The 18,612-nt window shown below is 36.1% G+C and overlaps 3 protein-coding genes and 1 long non-coding RNA gene across 7 annotated transcripts; 2 read left to right on the top strand and 2 right to left on the bottom strand.

Annotated features, from left to right (window-relative positions):
* The first annotated feature begins 888 nt into the window (after nucleotides 1–888).
* LOC145011952 (uncharacterized) lies at nucleotides 889–4,840 on the top strand. Its single transcript, XM_078970700.1, has 10 exons — nucleotides 889–1,042; nucleotides 1,405–1,504; nucleotides 1,610–1,737; nucleotides 1,825–1,975; nucleotides 2,047–2,156; nucleotides 2,243–2,326; nucleotides 2,403–2,451; nucleotides 2,531–3,248; nucleotides 3,347–3,457; nucleotides 4,083–4,840. The coding sequence occupies exons 2-10, from the start codon at nucleotides 1,412–1,414 to the stop codon at nucleotides 4,667–4,669; spliced, it is 2,031 nt and encodes a 676-aa protein (XP_078826826.1). The 5' UTR covers nucleotides 889–1,042; nucleotides 1,405–1,411; the 3' UTR covers nucleotides 4,670–4,840.
* Nucleotides 4,841–4,913: 73 nt separating this feature from the next.
* On the bottom strand, nucleotides 4,914–7,880 carry LOC145011953 (AP2-like ethylene-responsive transcription factor TOE3). Of its 4 annotated transcripts, none has more exons than XM_078970701.1 (8): nucleotides 6,972–7,880; nucleotides 6,607–6,663; nucleotides 6,422–6,512; nucleotides 6,181–6,326; nucleotides 5,958–6,002; nucleotides 5,751–5,857; nucleotides 5,512–5,657; nucleotides 4,914–5,437 (listed from the first exon to the last, which is right to left on the bottom strand). In XM_078970701.1, the coding sequence occupies exons 1-8, from the start codon at nucleotides 7,553–7,555 to the stop codon at nucleotides 5,180–5,182; spliced, it is 1,434 nt and encodes a 477-aa protein (XP_078826827.1). In that variant the 5' UTR covers nucleotides 7,556–7,880; the 3' UTR covers nucleotides 4,914–5,179. The 4 variants fall into 4 exon arrangements, with proteins under 4 accessions (XP_078826827.1, XP_078826828.1, XP_078826829.1 ...); XM_078970702.1 differs by having other exon boundaries at nucleotides 6,425–6,512; nucleotides 6,972–7,879; XM_078970703.1 differs by lacking the exon at nucleotides 5,958–6,002.
* A 1,015-nt stretch (nucleotides 7,881–8,895) lies between these two features.
* On the top strand, nucleotides 8,896–9,482 carry LOC145012804 (uncharacterized). The gene is made up of 2 exons (XR_013664674.1): nucleotides 8,896–9,313; nucleotides 9,434–9,482. It is a non-coding gene; the product is annotated as an uncharacterized LOC145012804 (long non-coding RNA).
* Nucleotides 9,483–12,570: 3,088 nt separating this feature from the next.
* Nucleotides 12,571–13,212, bottom strand: LOC145009443 (uncharacterized). Its single transcript, XM_078968138.1, has one exon. It carries the CDS (start codon nucleotides 13,210–13,212, stop codon nucleotides 12,571–12,573), a length of 642 nt encoding a protein of 213 aa, XP_078824264.1.
* Nucleotides 13,213–18,612: the final 5,400 nt, after the last annotated feature.

The raw sequence follows: 18,612 nt of genomic DNA on the forward strand, positions 1-18,612 counted from the left end.
TATGGATGTAAGACCATGTGGGGGAGCCCATGACATTCCAGATAAAGACCACGGGGGGAGTCCGTGACAAATGAATGTCATACCATGTGGGGGGAGTCCATGGCATTCCAAGAAAGATCATGGGGGGAGCCCATGACACATAGGTACAAGACCTGGGGGGGGGGGGGGGACGACATCCGGATATGTTCGTATGCATATCTTGTATGGTTGATATGGTTTATATGATCATGTGGATTATGTGAGGTATGATATGGGGAACTCACTAAGCATTGACTTACAGTTTGTTGGTTATTTCAGGCACTTCAGAATCTAAGGGCAAGACCCGACGTGATGGCGCGACATGCACTCTCTGACGTTTTATTGGGGACACTCTGATATTATGAATAAATTGTTTGATGTTATGGATTTTGAAAACAAATGTGACTGAAGTTTTATATTTTATGGAAATGATTTTGTTACTTAAAAATGAAAAAATTTATTGGAAATTTGAATTGTTACAATATATACGCGACAGACACATCTAGGCTTGTCAATTAGTTTTTTTATGTATAAAAAAAAAGTTATTTTTTAAAAAACTATATAAAAAAATGGTTAGTTTAATCGATAAGCCTTAGAAATTTAATATAACAAGTCTTAATAAAATCGAGAAACTTAAACTCAAATCTTCTAGAGTTCTAGTAGCCTGAAAAAGGCATGGCACCAACTTTGGAACAATGTTGAAGACAAAAAAAAAAAATGTACTAGTAGCCTCATGGTAAGATTAGGTGGTCCATCATCCACCAAATCGTTTATCCATGTGAAAAGTAAAAAGACACTACAGGACAAAAATACACTATAAAATAAAAATAAAAATAAAAATATATTAGACCCCCATCTTCACAAAAACCTCTCTCAATCCTGTGGCTTTCATTTCTTTAAGCCGTACTCGTCAGTTGGGTCTTCGTCTCTCTCTCTCTCTCTCTCTCTCTCTCTCTCTCGCGATTTCCATTACCAATTTCTTTGTTCTGATTCTTCTTCTCGATCATTCGCTCACTCAATCGCTGTAAGTTTTACAGTTACTTCTTCTTAAACTGTACGAGTTTCTAAACCCTAATTATCTGCATTATAATGTGATACATTTCGTCATGATTTATGTGTAATTCTGTGTAATGCGTACACGCGATGTTTTAATTCCGGATTTCTTTTTCAATTGGTATGTTTATGCCTTTAAAGTGCGAGACGGTGTTATCTACGTGAAATGCATTACGATTATGTGGTTTTTGTGTGTAATGAGAGGGTTTATTTCGTCGTAAGTCGTAATAATGGCAGTTAGGGTTTCGTAGTGAATGTATGTGTGCGAGGCTAGTCAGAAGGAGAATAACGTTGATTTCCTGTTGGTTCTTGGATGTTGATGTGTTTTTTCAGAGGAATCATGAACAGCGAAGAAGAGAAAAGGTGTCCTTTGTGTGCAGAAGAGATGGATTGGACTGATCAACAATTGAATCCCTGCAAATGTGGTTACAAGGTTTGGATTTTCACTCATGAAACAGTTTCTTTGCTTCTTCACTTCGTTTATTTGGTGTTGACTTGTTTGATTAGTTGTTTTAACCCTCGTGTACTACCAATGCAGGTGTGTGTCTGGTGTTGGCATCACATAATGGATATGGCAGAGAAAGATGCAACAGAAGGGCGCTGTCCTGCATGTAGAACACCTTATGATAAAGATAGAATTGTAGGGTTGGAATCAAATTTTCAGAGGTACAATACATTTGAATTCTGTTAACTTTCATTGCTACATTTGATATGATCATATGAAGACTTGTAATAACTGGTTTTTGCACATAGGGTGGCTACCAATAGTTCAAACCGAAAGCAAAAACTAACAAAGGCAAAACCAAAACCAAATGAAGTAAGGAAAGATCTTAGCAATGTTCGAGTAATTCAGCGAAAAATGGCGTATATCATTGGACTCCCTCTTGAACTTGCTGATGAAAATGTAAGCACCTTTCAATCTTTTCTTTCTAAATTGTATATATCATTGTTAATAAGCCACTTTTTCTGGTGTAGTTATTGCAACGAAAAGATTATTTTGGGCAATATGGAAAAGTCACAAAAGTTTCCCTTTCTCGGACAGCTGGCGGGACTCTCCAGCAGTTCACTAACGACACTTGCAGTGTGTAAGTCTATAAGTTTGCATATTGAGTTGCTCTTATGCTTGATTTTTGTCCCAGATTTCATGATTTTCTCCCTTTTATGCTCCCAGATATATTACTTACTCAAAAGAAGAGGAAGCAGTAACATGTATTCAATCTGTTCATGGTTATATCTGGGATGGTAGGCTTTTAAGGTAAGCAAATGACCTTCTTGCCCTCTATCGCTTTCTTTTACATTCTTGATGACCATTTCGAATGCAAACTCTCCAGGGCATCATTCGGGACTGCAAAGTATTGTCATGCATGGTTAAGAAACATGGTATGTAACATGCTCATTATTTCAATTCGATTTCATTCATGAATTTTTACAATTTTACAAATTTTTTTTTGATGTTTAGCCATGCAACAATCCTGGATGTTTATACCTGCATACTATTGGTGCTGAAGAGGATAGCTTTGGTAAAGATGAAGTAGCTGCAGTTCATACTAGGAATAGAGTACAAGAAATAGTTGGTGGGACCCATTATACACATACACGATCCGGTAGTATGTTACCACCACCTGTCATTGACCAATCATATAACCACACTGACTCGAAAGTAGTTTCACCTGAGCCAATCAAATCATCCAAAAACATGGCAACTTTTGTGGATATTGTTGGAAGGGGGTCGAGTAATACAAGTTCTAATAAAGATGTGAATTCAGGTGAAGAAGAAGAGGAAGAAGATGAGGAGGAGGAGGAGGAAGAAGAAGATAAATCAGATAGTTATGTGGATGAAGAAGATAATCATAATGTAGTGTCTATAGAGGCCCCATTGTATAAGAATGATGGATATAATGAGAATGAGATGAAATTTGAGAGTTTGGCCAAGTCAGATAGGATTTACAGAGAGTCTAATTCATTTTCAAATGAAGAGATTGTGGAGCATTTGAGAAGGATTGAGGTGAATAATGATGAAAATTCTGCTGATGTGGAGAGTAGTATAATATCAGATATATTGTCGATTGACTTGGATGGATGTGATAATTCAGTAGCCGGATTGTTTGAAGTAAGAGATGGAAGGCAACATAGTGATCAATCCAGATTCTCTTTTGCAAACCAACATATTGACATTGGTATGTATGTATGTATGTATGTATGTATATACAGTTTTGTGCTCTTCTTTATACTACTATATACTAAATAGGGCTATATCTTTTTCTTAAAATAATAGGATCTAGGGCACAGAAGTTGACACCACCGGGATTCTCCATGCCCAGTAAACCACCTCCTGGTTTCTCGTGCATAAGAACTGATCAGGCTCAGACTGTTGCTGCTAGCTCAGGTAATAAGTTAAACTGTCTCTTTCCTTGCATCTAGCTACTGTTTGGTATGCAGTAATCTAAAGGGGAATAGAATGATAAAAAATCCTTTTTGTTTGCCACAAAGGAATGGAATGTGATTCCTTCTCTTTGGCTGATTTTCTTTCATGTTGTTTTCTTAGTACCTGCTGGAATGGAATGGAATGATATAAATTATAATTATAACTTACTTTTCTTCATACAACCTATAATAGCATCATTGTTTTTATTAAAAGTAATCTTTCTATTATATTTATGTTTTACATTACATTATATCTACTTTTTTTCTGTAAACAATTTTTGAAAGTGATAATTTTTTTTGTACCATTCGATATTCATATAGACATTAGATGTAGTATATAGTTACAACAATTTGAAATATGTTTATATTCAATTTTTTTGATGATAGTTATATTTTTTCTTTATTTGTCAATATTATTCAAATTATACATCACAAATAATCAGTCATTCCATTCCTTGAAGACAACCAAGCAAAGATGACAATTGAATATAATGATATGTTCCATTACATTGTTCTTTTGATTCCATTGTACCAAGGCAAACTGACCTCTTATTTTTGAATCTTTACTAATTTATTTTTATTTTCAGGGAATTATTTCAGGGGTATGCCAAACAGTCATTATCGCACACCATCATTTGGGAATCTAAGCAACAGCAGTGGCAGCGATGATGTTATTGATATGATGATGGTTGGTGGAGGGAAACCGTTGACAAATTCCTCCTACTCATTTGATGATTGGCATTTCAATTTCATGACACAACAACAACAATCTGCACCTACCACCACCACCACCACCACCACCACAACCACCACCAATACCATACAGCCACAGCCACACCAGATAATTCCTCAGTTTCCTCCTTCACATGATGATTTTTATGGTGGTCTTACTTCTGGGCTAATGAACCTTGATCTACATCACCCATCTTTATACAACACCCAATCCCAACAACAACAATACTCGCTTTCACAGCTGAAATTTGGAAATGCTTATCAGTTTCAAGATGCTCAACTTCAACAACAACATGATCCTAGAAACGAGGTAGAAAGGTTGGGGTTTGAGAGCAGATTTTTGCCAAATTATGGTGAGTATATGTTCCAAATGCCTAATTCGGGAGATATATACAACACCCACACCCAGACCCAGACCCACACCCGGGTATTTGGAATGTAAAGAGTTCTTCCTTCACCTTCTTAGACAAAACTTCTTTTAGTTTTATCAAATGAAATGAGCACAGACAGACAGGTTTAACTCTCAGTTCAGTGTTTTACAAGAGTTGTCAATAGCTTTAGCTTGCTTGTGGATAGATTTCATGAATATTACTACAACTAACTTTGTTCTTCATCATGATTGCGAAATCTTATTTTAGGTTAAAATCTCACATGAAAAATTAGTTTAATATTGTTGGCAAAGTATATGTTTCTGAATGCCCAGAGAAAATGGGATGTTGGCCCTACTTATTTTGAACATCATTGAAATATGGTGTATTTACGTACATGTTCATAAACACATAAACCTACTAACACAATATGCATCATTACAAACAAGCTCAAGTATGCTTTTTTTTGTTTACACACAAGCAGAAGCAGAAGCAGAAATGGATTCTGTGACATTAGATGTTTTGCCACATGAATAGCGGTCAGTCAAGCAGTCAACATGACTTGCTTTTATTAACCAATCTGGTTACTGAAAGTATATCGAAGAAGAAGTGGCCTTGGCCATGTTAATTGGCTGCTGGTGTTGGATACTACCCCCATTTGAGAAAACAGTAGTAGTAGTTGAAGAGAATCCTGATGATGCTGCAATAGAAGAAACCGGAATTGGAAATGTCACACCCATGCCATAATTGCCTCCCAACATTTGCATTTGCACCTGCATTTGCCATGCTGAGAGCCCTTGAATATTATTCGCAGATGTAGATGTCATTCCTATCGCTTTTTCCTGAGTAGAAAATTTTAGTTTAGTCGGTTGGTGACATGTTTGGGATTTCAGAGAACAACCCGTAAAATAATTACCTCATTGTTTGGTGTAAAACCATAATACATGTTACTAGGCCATAATGGAGCTTGAGCTTGAGCTTGTGTCTGTGCCTGTAAATTTGGCCCCGGACTATCTTTAGTGGGAGAAATCCCAAGGTTGAGATCAAGATTGTGACCGCTAGCTGCAATACAATGGAATTTTAATTTTCAAAGTTATCGTTTTATGTTTTTATAAGGAATGGAATAATGAATAAGTTACATATAATAGGCAATACCTTCTTCATCCATGGCTTCCAAGCTATTATCGGCTCCATAGATGCTTGGCTCAAAGTTGGTGACAGCTTCCTTGCCGTTGCATTTAATGGCAGCTTTGTCATAAGCCCTGAATTCAGATGACATAAATTGCAAATGTTGTTGAATGATGACTTCGTTCATATGGGATGGGTTAACATGTTAATTGTCAATTATAAAATTACAACAACCTTGCAGCTTCTACTTCATTGTCGAATAATCCAAGGTAAACATACCTGCAAACCAAGGATTGTAATCTTGTAGATAAACAAAAAGGTGTCCTAATTGCTTTCATTTACTCACTATGACGTTGTATTTTAACAACATAATCCAAAAAGTATACTACACCTACCTACGTCAAGTCATCAAGTATGTATGTATTTCTCTTTTTATATCTCTAATGGTGTGACTTACTTTTTTCCAAGAAGCTGACCCATGCGAGCCTCCCATCTCCCACATTTATGGAGGGTTACTCCTCGGTATTTTGAACTTCCTCGAGAGAATCCTGTGCTCTGTCTACGGAGTATATGAATAAATTCTTCTTTTGACAAATTCTTTACCTGTTGTGTTGCATTCATTTGGAGACGTTAACCTTAAGAAACTTAAAAGTTGGGTCTAATCTAATGAGACAAAAAGTATCTAAACATATTCTCACCACCTGTGTCATATCTTCATCATATTCGTTTATATGAAAGTTGATATCCGCATCAATTCCCCTGAACTTGATGGCAGCTCGATCATAGGCTCTGAATTATAATATCATTGATTCATTTAAGTTAAAGTCACATTCAATTAAATTAAACTACAATAATATTTGTAAAAGGGAGCTCTGTCTCTAACCTAGCAGCAGCCAGGGCAGTGTCAAATCCGCCTAAATAAACTTGTTTCCCACAATCCCTGACCACAGAAAATAGAAAATAAAACCAGTTATTGTTGCAAGAGGGGACAATAACAATGACGAAATTCAAAACATTGACAACTTAGATTTATAGCAAACCCCAGAGAACTTATTGATCCGAATTCTATTTCCATATGGAAATAATCGGGAACAGAGTGTATATTCCATACGGAAACAATAGCATGTGCTTCAGCTTCAAGCAATTGTACGGTGCAAATAAAAGATGCATATGTAGTAATTAAATATCAAGTTCATGTGAATGTGTGATGAACCATATCAGAACGAGAGTGCAATGCATCATACATACCAGATATGTGATTCCCATCGACCAGTCCGACGATAAAACGTCACACCACGATACTGTGAACTTCGAGACCTTGGTCCTCGCCGGCTTTTCTTTGCCTGCTGCGGCGGTGGCGGGTGAACTTGCAGGTTTTGTGGCGCCACCACAGGTTCCGGAACCTTAAGATTCAACCAGTGCGATCCAAACAAAGACGTCGAGAACGGCGGCGATGTTATTGACTGAGAACCTAACTCCTCGTCCTCCAACTCCAGATCACTGTCAACCGGAAAAAACTGCCTCGTAATCAAACCACCAGATATTCCATTAGAAACCTCTTTCACTTTCCCAATTCGATCGACGATACCGATATGATAACGGAGCTTCTCGATATTGCTAGCAGTATACGATACCGAGCCTTCGTCATCAGCATTGGTGACGGGAGGATCGTCGTCGGCGTTCAAAACGTCGGATGAAACTGAAGTACCGGAATATTGAATCTCCGACTGACGATCTTCCGAAACATTCTTCGCAGTCTCAAATTCAATCCGATCGTGAATAAAGCCAGAATCATCAACAGACACTACTACATCAACATTAAGATCCAACATCTTCAGTATATCTATCAATATACTTATAGATTGCAAATCCGAACTATATTTATAGCTCGATCATACAATCAAACCTATCACTTAATTTTCAGCATTTCTAATTCATGAGAGCTAGTTTCGATCAAATCAAAAGCCACACACACAGTAAAAATGGAACTGTGTGTGAGAGAGAGACAGTTGAGATCTGAGACACACCAGATATTTCGGAGGTAGAGGAAATCCAACAAACTTTTTATACACACAGCGACCACATTTCAGTGTGTGTAACGAGAAGAGAGGAGAAAATGAGAAGTCAATGAGAGGCTGTTGGTTTTAGGAGGAAACCAATGATGGTGATATTAGAAAGATAGATAACACGTCGTCGTTTTAATTTCTATATATAAATAATTTGTTTTTTTTTTTTTATAAAAAAACTCAATGTTTTTGGTCTGTTAACAAAACAGTTCAAACTTATTTTATTTTACAAAAAGTCATTGAAATCCGGCTAAATATTTCATTATGGCCTATTTTTCTCAAGGTTACCCTCACAATAATAAATAACCTTACTATCCCCATAGTTCATTTCGTCTGACTACTGCCGATCATTGGTTTTTTACATGTGATCTGAATCTAATGCGAGTTTTGGTCAACACCACCACCACAATCGGTTGAACTTTATGCCAATTTGCACAACCGGCGGACCTTGCACACCGGACCACCGATTTCGTAAACCATCGCCGCCGATTTGGGAAGACAGAAGACGGAGGATGGAGGTCCCGACGGGGCTTCCAGCTAAAAGGGCGACGCTTGTGATGTCTTTTTCCCTACGGGGCTTCCGGCTAAAAGGCCGATGCTGATTTGGTGGTGCTCCAGCGAAAAGAAGCGACTCCTACAATCACTTTAACAGGTTACATGTTGAAATGTAAAAATGATTGAACTGAAAATGTCAGTCGGTTTTTAAGATTTTTTCTTGAAAAAATAATGATTTGGGACTAAAAGATAAATTTAACCAAAATTTTAGAAATTTATAAATAAAGTTCAATTTGTAATTTTTTTGTATCTGTACTTGTTTACTTGTTCCGAATTTATAGCAAGTTCAATCCAAATAATAATAATAATAATAAAAAAATAAATAAAAAATAAAATCACAATATATATATATATATATATATATATATATATATATATATATGTTCAAATGAGAACCAAAAAAGATTAAGAACCCTAAGAACCATTATTTTTAGCTTATAATTAAAATATATTTATAATAAACATAAAAACAAAAGTGCCATGATAGTAAATATTATGAAATCAAAACCCATTTTCATAAACACATACAATCTGATTAATCAGATCTAGATTTGATATTTCTCTCTTTCCTCTCAACAAACTCATTTATCCTCTCAACAAGCGCTCATGATCAAGAACAAGATGCCGGTGATTGGCACCATCGTTGAGCGACACCACCATCGACAACAATCTCGCTATCGTTCCTCTGGTGACTTCTGTCTCCTCCATATTCACTCTCCCCTATCGCTACCCTATCACCGACGAAAACTCATATCTGATGAAATTCGACGAAAACATTGTTTATCCACCACGTTCGTCACTGTCATCACAACCAAACTTTTACGAACACCGCCAATGTTCGCCTGTTGCTGCGTCCAGATCCGTCATCACTCTCAAACCTCACCAGATCGTTGACCACCAGACCGATGCTCTACCACCATGTTAGGCCGTTGTTTCCTCCATCACAACTATGTATCATTCTTGTCTCCAGTAAGCTAAAAACTTCAGTGAAAATATGATGCAATGTATTTGTGTATAATTTTTTTTTTTGTGTATCCATGTGTGTTATGGTAGGAATGTTGACAGGAAGTGCATATGTTGGTGTTTCAGGCACATTCTGATGATAGAGTAATAAAGTTGCATCTAATGGTGTTTCTGATGGAGCATATAACTCTTTTCTTCTCTAGATGTCTGACCACCTCTAGATTTGATTATTTATTCAGCCATTCTCATCTTGATCTTTGATTTTATAATCTTCACCGCCAATATCATACCATTGCTACCACTTCCTAAGTCACTCTACCACCACCACCACCGAAGTCACATCACTATTGTTGTTTCCTTACCACCAGTGCTCATAGATCTGAAGCTAGAAAAAATAATAAATGTGGAAACAAGATGCATTAAAGGTGTTTGATGAAATGTCTCAATGAAAATAAAGTATGTTTTTAAGTTGTGAATAATGTGAATGAGTGTCTGAACTAATTTATTAAGCTGTGAATGGATGTATGGACTAGTCCGTTAAGTTATGAAGAAGTGTTTTTTTTATAATTATGGTGATTATATATCTGATGTATGTGGTGCACACAAAGTGTTTGATGAAATGCATCAAAGAAATTCGGTAAGTCATTAAGTTGTGAATATATGTTTTTATGTATTAATTAGTGAATATGTACCATATTAAGATGTGAATGTGTATTTTTTTGATGCGCTAAGTTGTGCAATAGTGTTTGAAGTATTAGACTAAGTTGTGAATTAACGTCTTAAACGTGGTATTAAACTGTGAATTCTGATTTTTTTTTTCCAGATGTGATTTTTAAGGGAAAGATGTTGGTTGTATTGACATTGGTGGTTGGTGGTAGTCATGGTTGATAGTGGTAGTCATGGTTGATAGTTGTTCAATTTCTCACTCATCTTCTTCTTTGATTTCAGATAAGTTATATCATCTTTTATGATACATGTATATGTTTTCTTTTGATGTTTGCTTCTAAAACATGAGATAATTTATGTATGTATTAAACTGTGAATGAGCAATTTAATATATCCTGAAATATATAATTATGCTTATAAATGAGTTGTGAATATATTGTATTAAATTGTAAATTTTGTGTAATAAGCTGTGAATTTTATTCATAACTTAATATAATAAATTCACAATTTAATACATAGAAATTCCACGAGATATGAATGTATAAATGTAAGTTTAAAGTTGAAAATATGGCTATGAATATATAATCGTTGTGTATTCAACTATAAATTTATTTTACATGTATTAAACTGTGAATTGAATATGTTAAGTTGTGAGTTGAGTATATTAAGCTACATATTTTTTTTCTGGATTTTGTGTGTTAATCTGAAATATGAGAAGAATAAGCATTGTACATATGATTTTCTCTAATTTAAATAAATTAAATAAAATTTAAACGATGAGTTTAGTGTACATTAAACTTTGCAAAAAGCACCAACCTCCATATCCGAATGTATAAATGTTAGTTTTAAGTTAAGAATATGACATTTTTTTGTGTTAAATTGTTAATTTAGTATATTAAGCTATGAATTTTATATATAAAATGGTAATTGACTGTATATAATTGTGAAATGAATGTCTTTTGTTGTAATTTTTTATAAATTTTGTGGTAAAACATGAATGATTTATGTATGAGTTTTTGTATTAATGTTCTTGTTTATATTTTTATTTTTTATATTATATAAGTACGTAAGAATGCATTAGTTTTTATAACTGTTTTGTGTTAAATTCAAAATGAGTGAAATCATAAGTTTATTAAACTATGAATGTAGTATTTAACTTGTCATTAAATGACTTGATATACATATTTTATTTGGAAGGAGAATGGTTGCAACGTTGGCACTGATGGTTAGTGGTGACATGTGGCGGAGATAATAAACTTCGGGTTTAACATCTTTAAATTTATGAATTAGTGTAACATAAACTGTATTATATTGTGAATTTTATGTATTAAACTGTAAATGGACTCTATAAAGTTGTATTTTATATAAATTTTGTGTTAGAATATAATTCAATGTATAAATGAAAATATTACGCAAAAAAAAAAAAATTACGATTTTGCTATTTTCTTACAAAAAAAAAAAAAATCAAGATTTGAACATATTTACTAGTATTACTTATTATTACTTATAAAATAAAGATTTGAACATATTACTTATTATTAATTATAAAATAAGGATTCTTAGGTTTCTTAATATTTTGTCGTTCTCATTTGAACGATTTCTTTTATATATATATATATATATATATATATATATATATATATATATATATATATATATATATATATATATATATATATTTGAACTTTTTAATAAAATAAAATTTTAGTAATTTATAAATTAAGTGAAATGTTATATAAAAATATAAAAGACACTTTTTGAAAATTACAAAAATGTCAACCGTGAAAAATATGTAATTTGGTTTCAGCCGACATTTCTTTTAGCTACCGTTTTTTTGTTTTTAAAACTGTGGATTGTTGGCATCGTTTTAAATGGGTCAATTTTAGCATTTTAAGTCAATTTCATGATTCTTTTGCTTCAAATTGATTTAATAATCAATGTATGATTTTCATGAAACATACAAACTTTTTGTCATGTATGTCATGTATGACAATTTAATTTTTTTTGTTTAGGTGATATTTCTTAAAAATCATATTGATTATTTGTAAGACATTAAGTTGTTATAATTTAACATAAAAATGCTTGAATGTTTAACTGGTTTTGTTAAATCTTAAATGTAGTGAAATTGCTAGTACATTATTGTTAAATCATGTTCTTATTAACGATGTGTACACTATTTGCTAATTGTATTTGAGCAATTTTGAAAGGCATATATTATTAAAACAAACAAAAAGCTAGCAAAAAAAACCAATCACAAATTCATAGCACATTGAAGAAACATTCCAATCCCTAGTCACTTTAACATAACCGTATCAACAAAAGTAACAAAAGTATCTTTTTTGATACTTTTTAGTGCAAAAGACCATCACATTTCTATAATCCTATCATAAGATCCATAATGTAGTCATAACTATAGATATAATCTTCTTTTTCTGTCTCTCTTGTATGGAGAAAACATCCAATCAATCATACACCTTATGTTTTTTTTTTTTTTTTTTTTGAAACCGGCAAATATATTAAAATAAGGACCCTAGCAAGGAGCTAGGGACCGAAAGTACAGACACATATAAAACATATAACAAAAAGAGGGACACAAATTATGAACAACTTAATGGTGACATACACCACTTAACCCAATCATCACATTCCCCTCGTTTCTTGCTATATTTCCTCCAAGTGAATACAGTAGCCCTAATAGTGTCCACAATCTTCGCCGGTTTCAAAATCACACCTCTGAATAGTCGATCATTTCTATCCTTCCAAAGGCTCCACAATGTTCCATATAATATACAAGCCAACAATTCTTTCTTTTTAGGACAATGGCCCCAATTATGGGCGAAGGCAAGCACTTCATTTACTCCTGTAAACTCATTGACGGGAATGTCACACCAATTTAACACCATATTTATCGTATCTCTTGCCAAGGTACATGAGGTGAGGATGTGGTCTACCGACTCTTCTTTGTTCCTGCACAACCCACACAATATGGAGGAGACGGGAGTGTTTCTCTTTTGTAATGCCTCTGCCGAAGGTATCCGTCCCTGCTTCGCCCGCCATATAAAGCTCACCACTTTTTTAGGGGCTGAATTTAGCCACCAGAAGTCCCCATCACTGATTGGATGTGATGCTCTATCCAATCGACTCCGGAGTTTCGCCACGCTAAAATTCCCATCAACCACAAATTCGGATCTCCATGTCGTTCCCCCATCATTAGAGTATAAAATATCCTTCACCCCCATGTTTAGTTTCCAAAGACCATTTTTTACCCTATCAATACTTGACCATACCCCGCTTGCCTTTCTCTTTGAAAAACAATACCATGGTCGGTTAGTATGATTATGAATACCCTTAATAATTCGGACCCAAAGAGCTTGAGGGCTTGTTTTGAACTTCCACCACTATTTTGCTAGTAGAGCCAAGTTTAAGTTCCTTAAAGAACCCAGACCCGCCCCTCCTACTTCTTTTGGAGCCTTCAACTTGTCCCATGAAACCCAATGTACTGCCGCCTTCTCCGATCCACCCCTCCAAAGAAATTGCCTTTGAATAATTTCTAATTCTTCTATTATTCCTAATGGGGCAGCGAACAATGATAGATAAAAGGTTGGGAGGTTCCCAAGGATTGATTTCGCCAAAGTCATTCTTCCACTATTAAGGAAGACATCATGCGATTCGTTAAATTCTTTGAGCAGGTGGGGTGTTTTTCCAAAGGATGCAACTCGTTGTTTATATCTCTTGCGGCTAAGATTAAAGACCCGCAATCCTTAAACGACTATAGACCAATAAGTCTCATTGGTGCTCTTTACAAGATAATTGCTAAAGCCTTGGCTGTTAGGGTAAAAACGTGTATTGGAACTTGCATGGATGATGTGCAATCGGCGTTTGTAGAAGGAAGAAGCATCCTTGAGGGTCCTTTGATTGTAAATGAGTTGTGTTCATGGGCAATAAATAGTGATCGAAAGATGCTGCTATTCAAGGCTGACTTTAGTAAGGCGTTCGACTCGGTAAATTGGGAGTACCTTGACTCAATCATGGATCAAATGAATTTTGGACCAAAATGGCAGAGATGGATAAAAGGGTGCCTTGAAAGTGTGAGAGCCTCGGTACTAGTCAATGATAGTCCAACTATGGAATTCCCTATGTCTAAAGGAGTGAGGCAAGGCGATCCGTTATCACCTTTTCTTTTTATAATGGCGATGGAAGGACTAAGTGTTATGATGAAGGTAGCAACTGAAAAAGGGGTATTTGATGGAGTCCCAATTCCGAACTCTATCATCTCTATCTCTCATTTGTTTTATGCCGATGATGCTCTATTTATTGGTGATTGGTCACTAAAAAACATCGCCAACTTGACTAGAATCCTGTGATGCTTTTATGTGGTGTCTGGATTGAAAGTCAATTTCAACAAATCAAAGGTTTTCGGTATTGGAGTAGATCACTCGGAGGTATGCCGAGGGGCGGCTCCATTGGGTTGTGCGCCATCATCTATCCCTTTCACTTATCTGGGAGTTCCTATTGGTGAAAACATGAACAGGAAAAAAGCCTGGAAGCCGATTGTAGATAAATTCCACTCCAAACTCTCAATGTGGACGGCCAATCATACACCTTATGTAACACACCAAAAGAAGGGATATGTAAATCCACCCACCCCAATATGACTCCAAAGTTGTTTCAGTGACTCAAATTACTGAAATTAATGTACAAAATACTAAAAGAGAAAAATACTTTTAATTAATTGTATTCTTCTAGAAGTTTAAGAACTTTGTAAGTAACTGTTTTTTTTTTAAATTCTCCTACATATAATATAAATTAAAACTACATAATCAAACAACCAAACTGAAACAATCAAAATAACAACCGAGACCATAAAAACCTTCGTTTATCAGTCATAAAACTTAAAATATTTAAACTTTATAAGTATTTAAAGAAGTAATTGATTTTGACAATTAAAATAATTTGTAATAAAACATACAAAGATGAATAGAACGAGAGATTTTGAGTATTGTTTGCAAATGTTGCATCAATTCAAGGATTCATGCGCAGATTTGTGAGAATCTAAACTTAAAAAATAGTTAAAAAGATTAATAAACTTAAAGATTTTGAGTTGTTCCTTGGTTCTTGATTCATCGGCCCATCGATTTCTGAAGAATCACAGTTGCAAAAGTGGATATCGACATGCCGCTTAATATTCTCTAACATTTTTGTTTTTGTCTCCAAGTAATTATCTTTTGTTTTGCCGCTTGATTATGATAACAAATCAAACAAAAAAAAATCTCTACAATAAAATATTAAGGTTCGAAAAAGATTGGTTCCTAAAACTTTAGAGGCCTGAATCATTGTCCAAGCCGACTCCCTATTTGCGAGGTCGTGCTACTCATTATCTCTGTAAAATTCTCTCATTGGGGAGCTCCAATTTTGTTTGTCAAAAAGAAAGATGGTTCCTCTGCATGTGTATCGATTACCGTGAACTCAACAAGCTCACCGTCAAGAATAGATACCCTCTTCCTTGGATCGATGATCTATTTGACCAGTTACAAGTAGCTAGTTACTTCTCGAAGATAGATCTGAGGTCTGGATACCATCAACTGCGAGTCCGAGAAGAAGATGTCCCCAAAACCGCCTTACGAACTCGTTACGAGAATTATGAATTCTTGGTAGTGCCTTTCAATCTAATGAATGCGCCGACAACATTTGTGGACCTGATGAACCGAGTCTGCCGGCCCTATTTGGATAATTTTGTGATTGTGTTCATTGATGATGTACTCGTTTATTCACGAAGTAAAGAAGAACACAACCAACATTTACGACAGGTTTTGGAAACACTTAGAGCGGAGAAACTATACGTGAAATTCTCCAAGTGCGAGTTCTGGATCCGCAGAGTGGAATTTCTGGGACACGTGGTCAGTGAAGAGGGAATACATGTGGAACCATCCAAGATCAAAGCGATTTGAGGGTTGGGCAACCCCGAGAACCCCGACGGAGATCAATCAATTCTTAGGCCTTGCAGTTTACTACTGGAGGTTCGTACATAATTTATCCAAGATTGACAGGCCACTCACCACTCTAACCCAGAAGGGTGTACCCTTCACCTGGAAGATGAAACAGTAGTCTGCCTTTCAAATCCTAAAACAAGCCCTTTGCAGTGCTCCGGTGTTGTCTCTTCTAGAGGCAACAAAAGATTTCGTAGTGTATTGTGACGCGTCCAATAAAGGGTTAGGCTGTGTACTTATGCAACGCGGAAAATATATCATATGCGTCAAGATAGCTAAAAACCCATGAAGTGAATTATACCACTCACGACCTTGAGTTAGGAGCTGTGGTCTTCGCTTTAAAGATTTGGAAGCACTACCTCTACGGGATGAAATGCACAATTTTCACAGACCACAAAAGCCTCCAGCATATCCTGAACCAGAAAGAACTAAACATGAGACAACGACGATGGGTTGAGTTGCTGAATGACTATGAATGTGAGATCCGGTATCATCCGGGCAAGGCCAATGTGGTAGCCGATGCCCTAAGCAAAACAGAATCCTTGGGCCACCGAGTGACAACACAAAAAATGACCATCCATTCCCACTTGTCTTCACAAATCAAGGAGGCTCAACTGGAAGCCTTGAAGTCGGACACACTCTCAGGAGTTTGAGAGCCTTGGTTTGAGGGACTTGTTTTCACAAATCAAGGAGGCTCAACGGGTCACCGGTATCATCCATTCCTGTTGGTATCAGAGCCTTAGTTTGAGGGATTCGGACACTCTCAGGATTTTCTAAACTCAAAACGAGGGTTTGAAAGATTTTCACAAGAAAATATTTTTTCCAAAAGTTAAAGAAAAGAGTTTTGAGAAAGAACAAGGTGTGTGATGCGTGCAACCAGCCGAGCTCAAGTAAGTTTTCACCAAGATACCCATAAATTTTATGTTATGATATGATATGATTATGAGAACTGTATACCAGATTAGGGCTAAGGATCTAGGAAGGATTCCTTTTATGTTGGTTGTATGTGTATGAGAACTACATAAGTATCTAGGAAGATGCCTGATATGTCTTTTGTATGAGCTGAATGATAGTACTAATTAGTCAGTGATATGATAGCTTGGATAAGACATGCTTGGTTTGGGTTACTCGATGCCTGAATGCTGCTTGCTTTGTGCTTTAGGAGCTCTAGTTAGCTTTAACTAATTAGTAAACGAATACGCTAAGTTACATATTACGAGGACTAAATAATTTCAGAGGGTTAGGTTTAGCCCTATTTTGCAGCTCTCGTTTGAGTCTAACCGTTATAGGGAGTGAACTCTCATTCGAAGAATTATCTGGTCTTAGTAATATGTAATGGTATTCACGAGCTAGTTAGGGAGAGATGACATGGACTTCTTATGCAGCTGATGGCAGAGAGTGGTTGGAGAGTTACCTTAGGGTAAGCCTAGATGAGATTAACACAGAGTGCAACAGTAGTAGAAGGGACTGGGTGAAGCTGAAGCAATCCTTGAGGAAAGTACAGATAGATGTGGAAGGTAGTATGGGCCCATACTACTGAAAGAAGAGGATCCGTACTCGAGTCAAGGAGGGTCGAGATAGAACCTGGGAACTTGTAGAGTGTGTGGGACCTCTTGAGATTATGTGTGACCCTGACACTTATGTATTTTGTTTCAGAATGGTGGTGATTATGTGTCATGGAGCAGGAGGATCGAGATCATGGTCTGGATCAGGTTCGGGTTTGGGTTCCGAGCCAGTTGGTGAGGGACTACACGAGTTCATCGCATCTGAGATCACGTGAGACATCCTTGAGTCGACCCTGGTGATTTTCGAGTCGATCAAGGAAGGGATTATTAAGCTGATGGAGGATCGCCTGAGGGCATTCAGGAGCGACATGGCATCTGGCCAGGAAGGGACACACACACACACTCTCCTTCAAGGACTTCAGAGGATGTGGTGCGACAGACTTCCACAGGGTGAAGGACCCCATTATTTCTAGGAGGTGGTGTGACATCCCCAAAATCTCGGCCAGAAAAGACCGATTTCATTTATGCTTTTTAAAATAATTTTCAGAGTAAATCCTTTTAATTTTAAAAGAGATGCGGAATTTGTTCCCAAAAACAAAACATGATAAAATAGATATTTATCAAAACATTTCATAAAGAAATATGATTTCATTTCATAATCAAAAGACGGGATGTCATGTTCCGATACAGATCATAAAGCATAAACGATAGCATTACAAGTCATTCAACAAATATATACATATACAGACTTGTAAACAAAACAACTTGATGTTCGCCCATCTTAAGCTCCTGCGCCACTTCCTGTAAAATAAATCAACTGAGTGGGTCAGGCTTGGGAGCCTGGTGAGCATATAGGGTTTTCAACCCACAATAATTATATTTAATTTCAACAATCAACAATAAACCCGATTACCCATTCCCGTTATCCTCACCTTACGTTCCTAAAAATAACGTCTATTATAAGGAACCTATTTCAGGATTTTTCATCGGGACGGACATTACTGCAGAGGGGCTTCCTCAACATTAAGTGTCCTAAAGGCAACCATGTGGGGGATAGAGTACACCGGTGAACACGTCGTTCACAACACCTACAGGTAATGAGCCTGCTAGTGTTCCACAGGACAGTCTAGAATAGTCCGTGGTCGTC

Source organism: Lactuca saligna, chromosome 8 (assembly GCF_052625555.1).
Source record: "Lactuca saligna cultivar CGN05327 chromosome 8, ASM5262555v1, whole genome shotgun sequence".
Classification (NCBI taxonomy): Eukaryota; Viridiplantae; Streptophyta; class Magnoliopsida; order Asterales; family Asteraceae; genus Lactuca; species Lactuca saligna.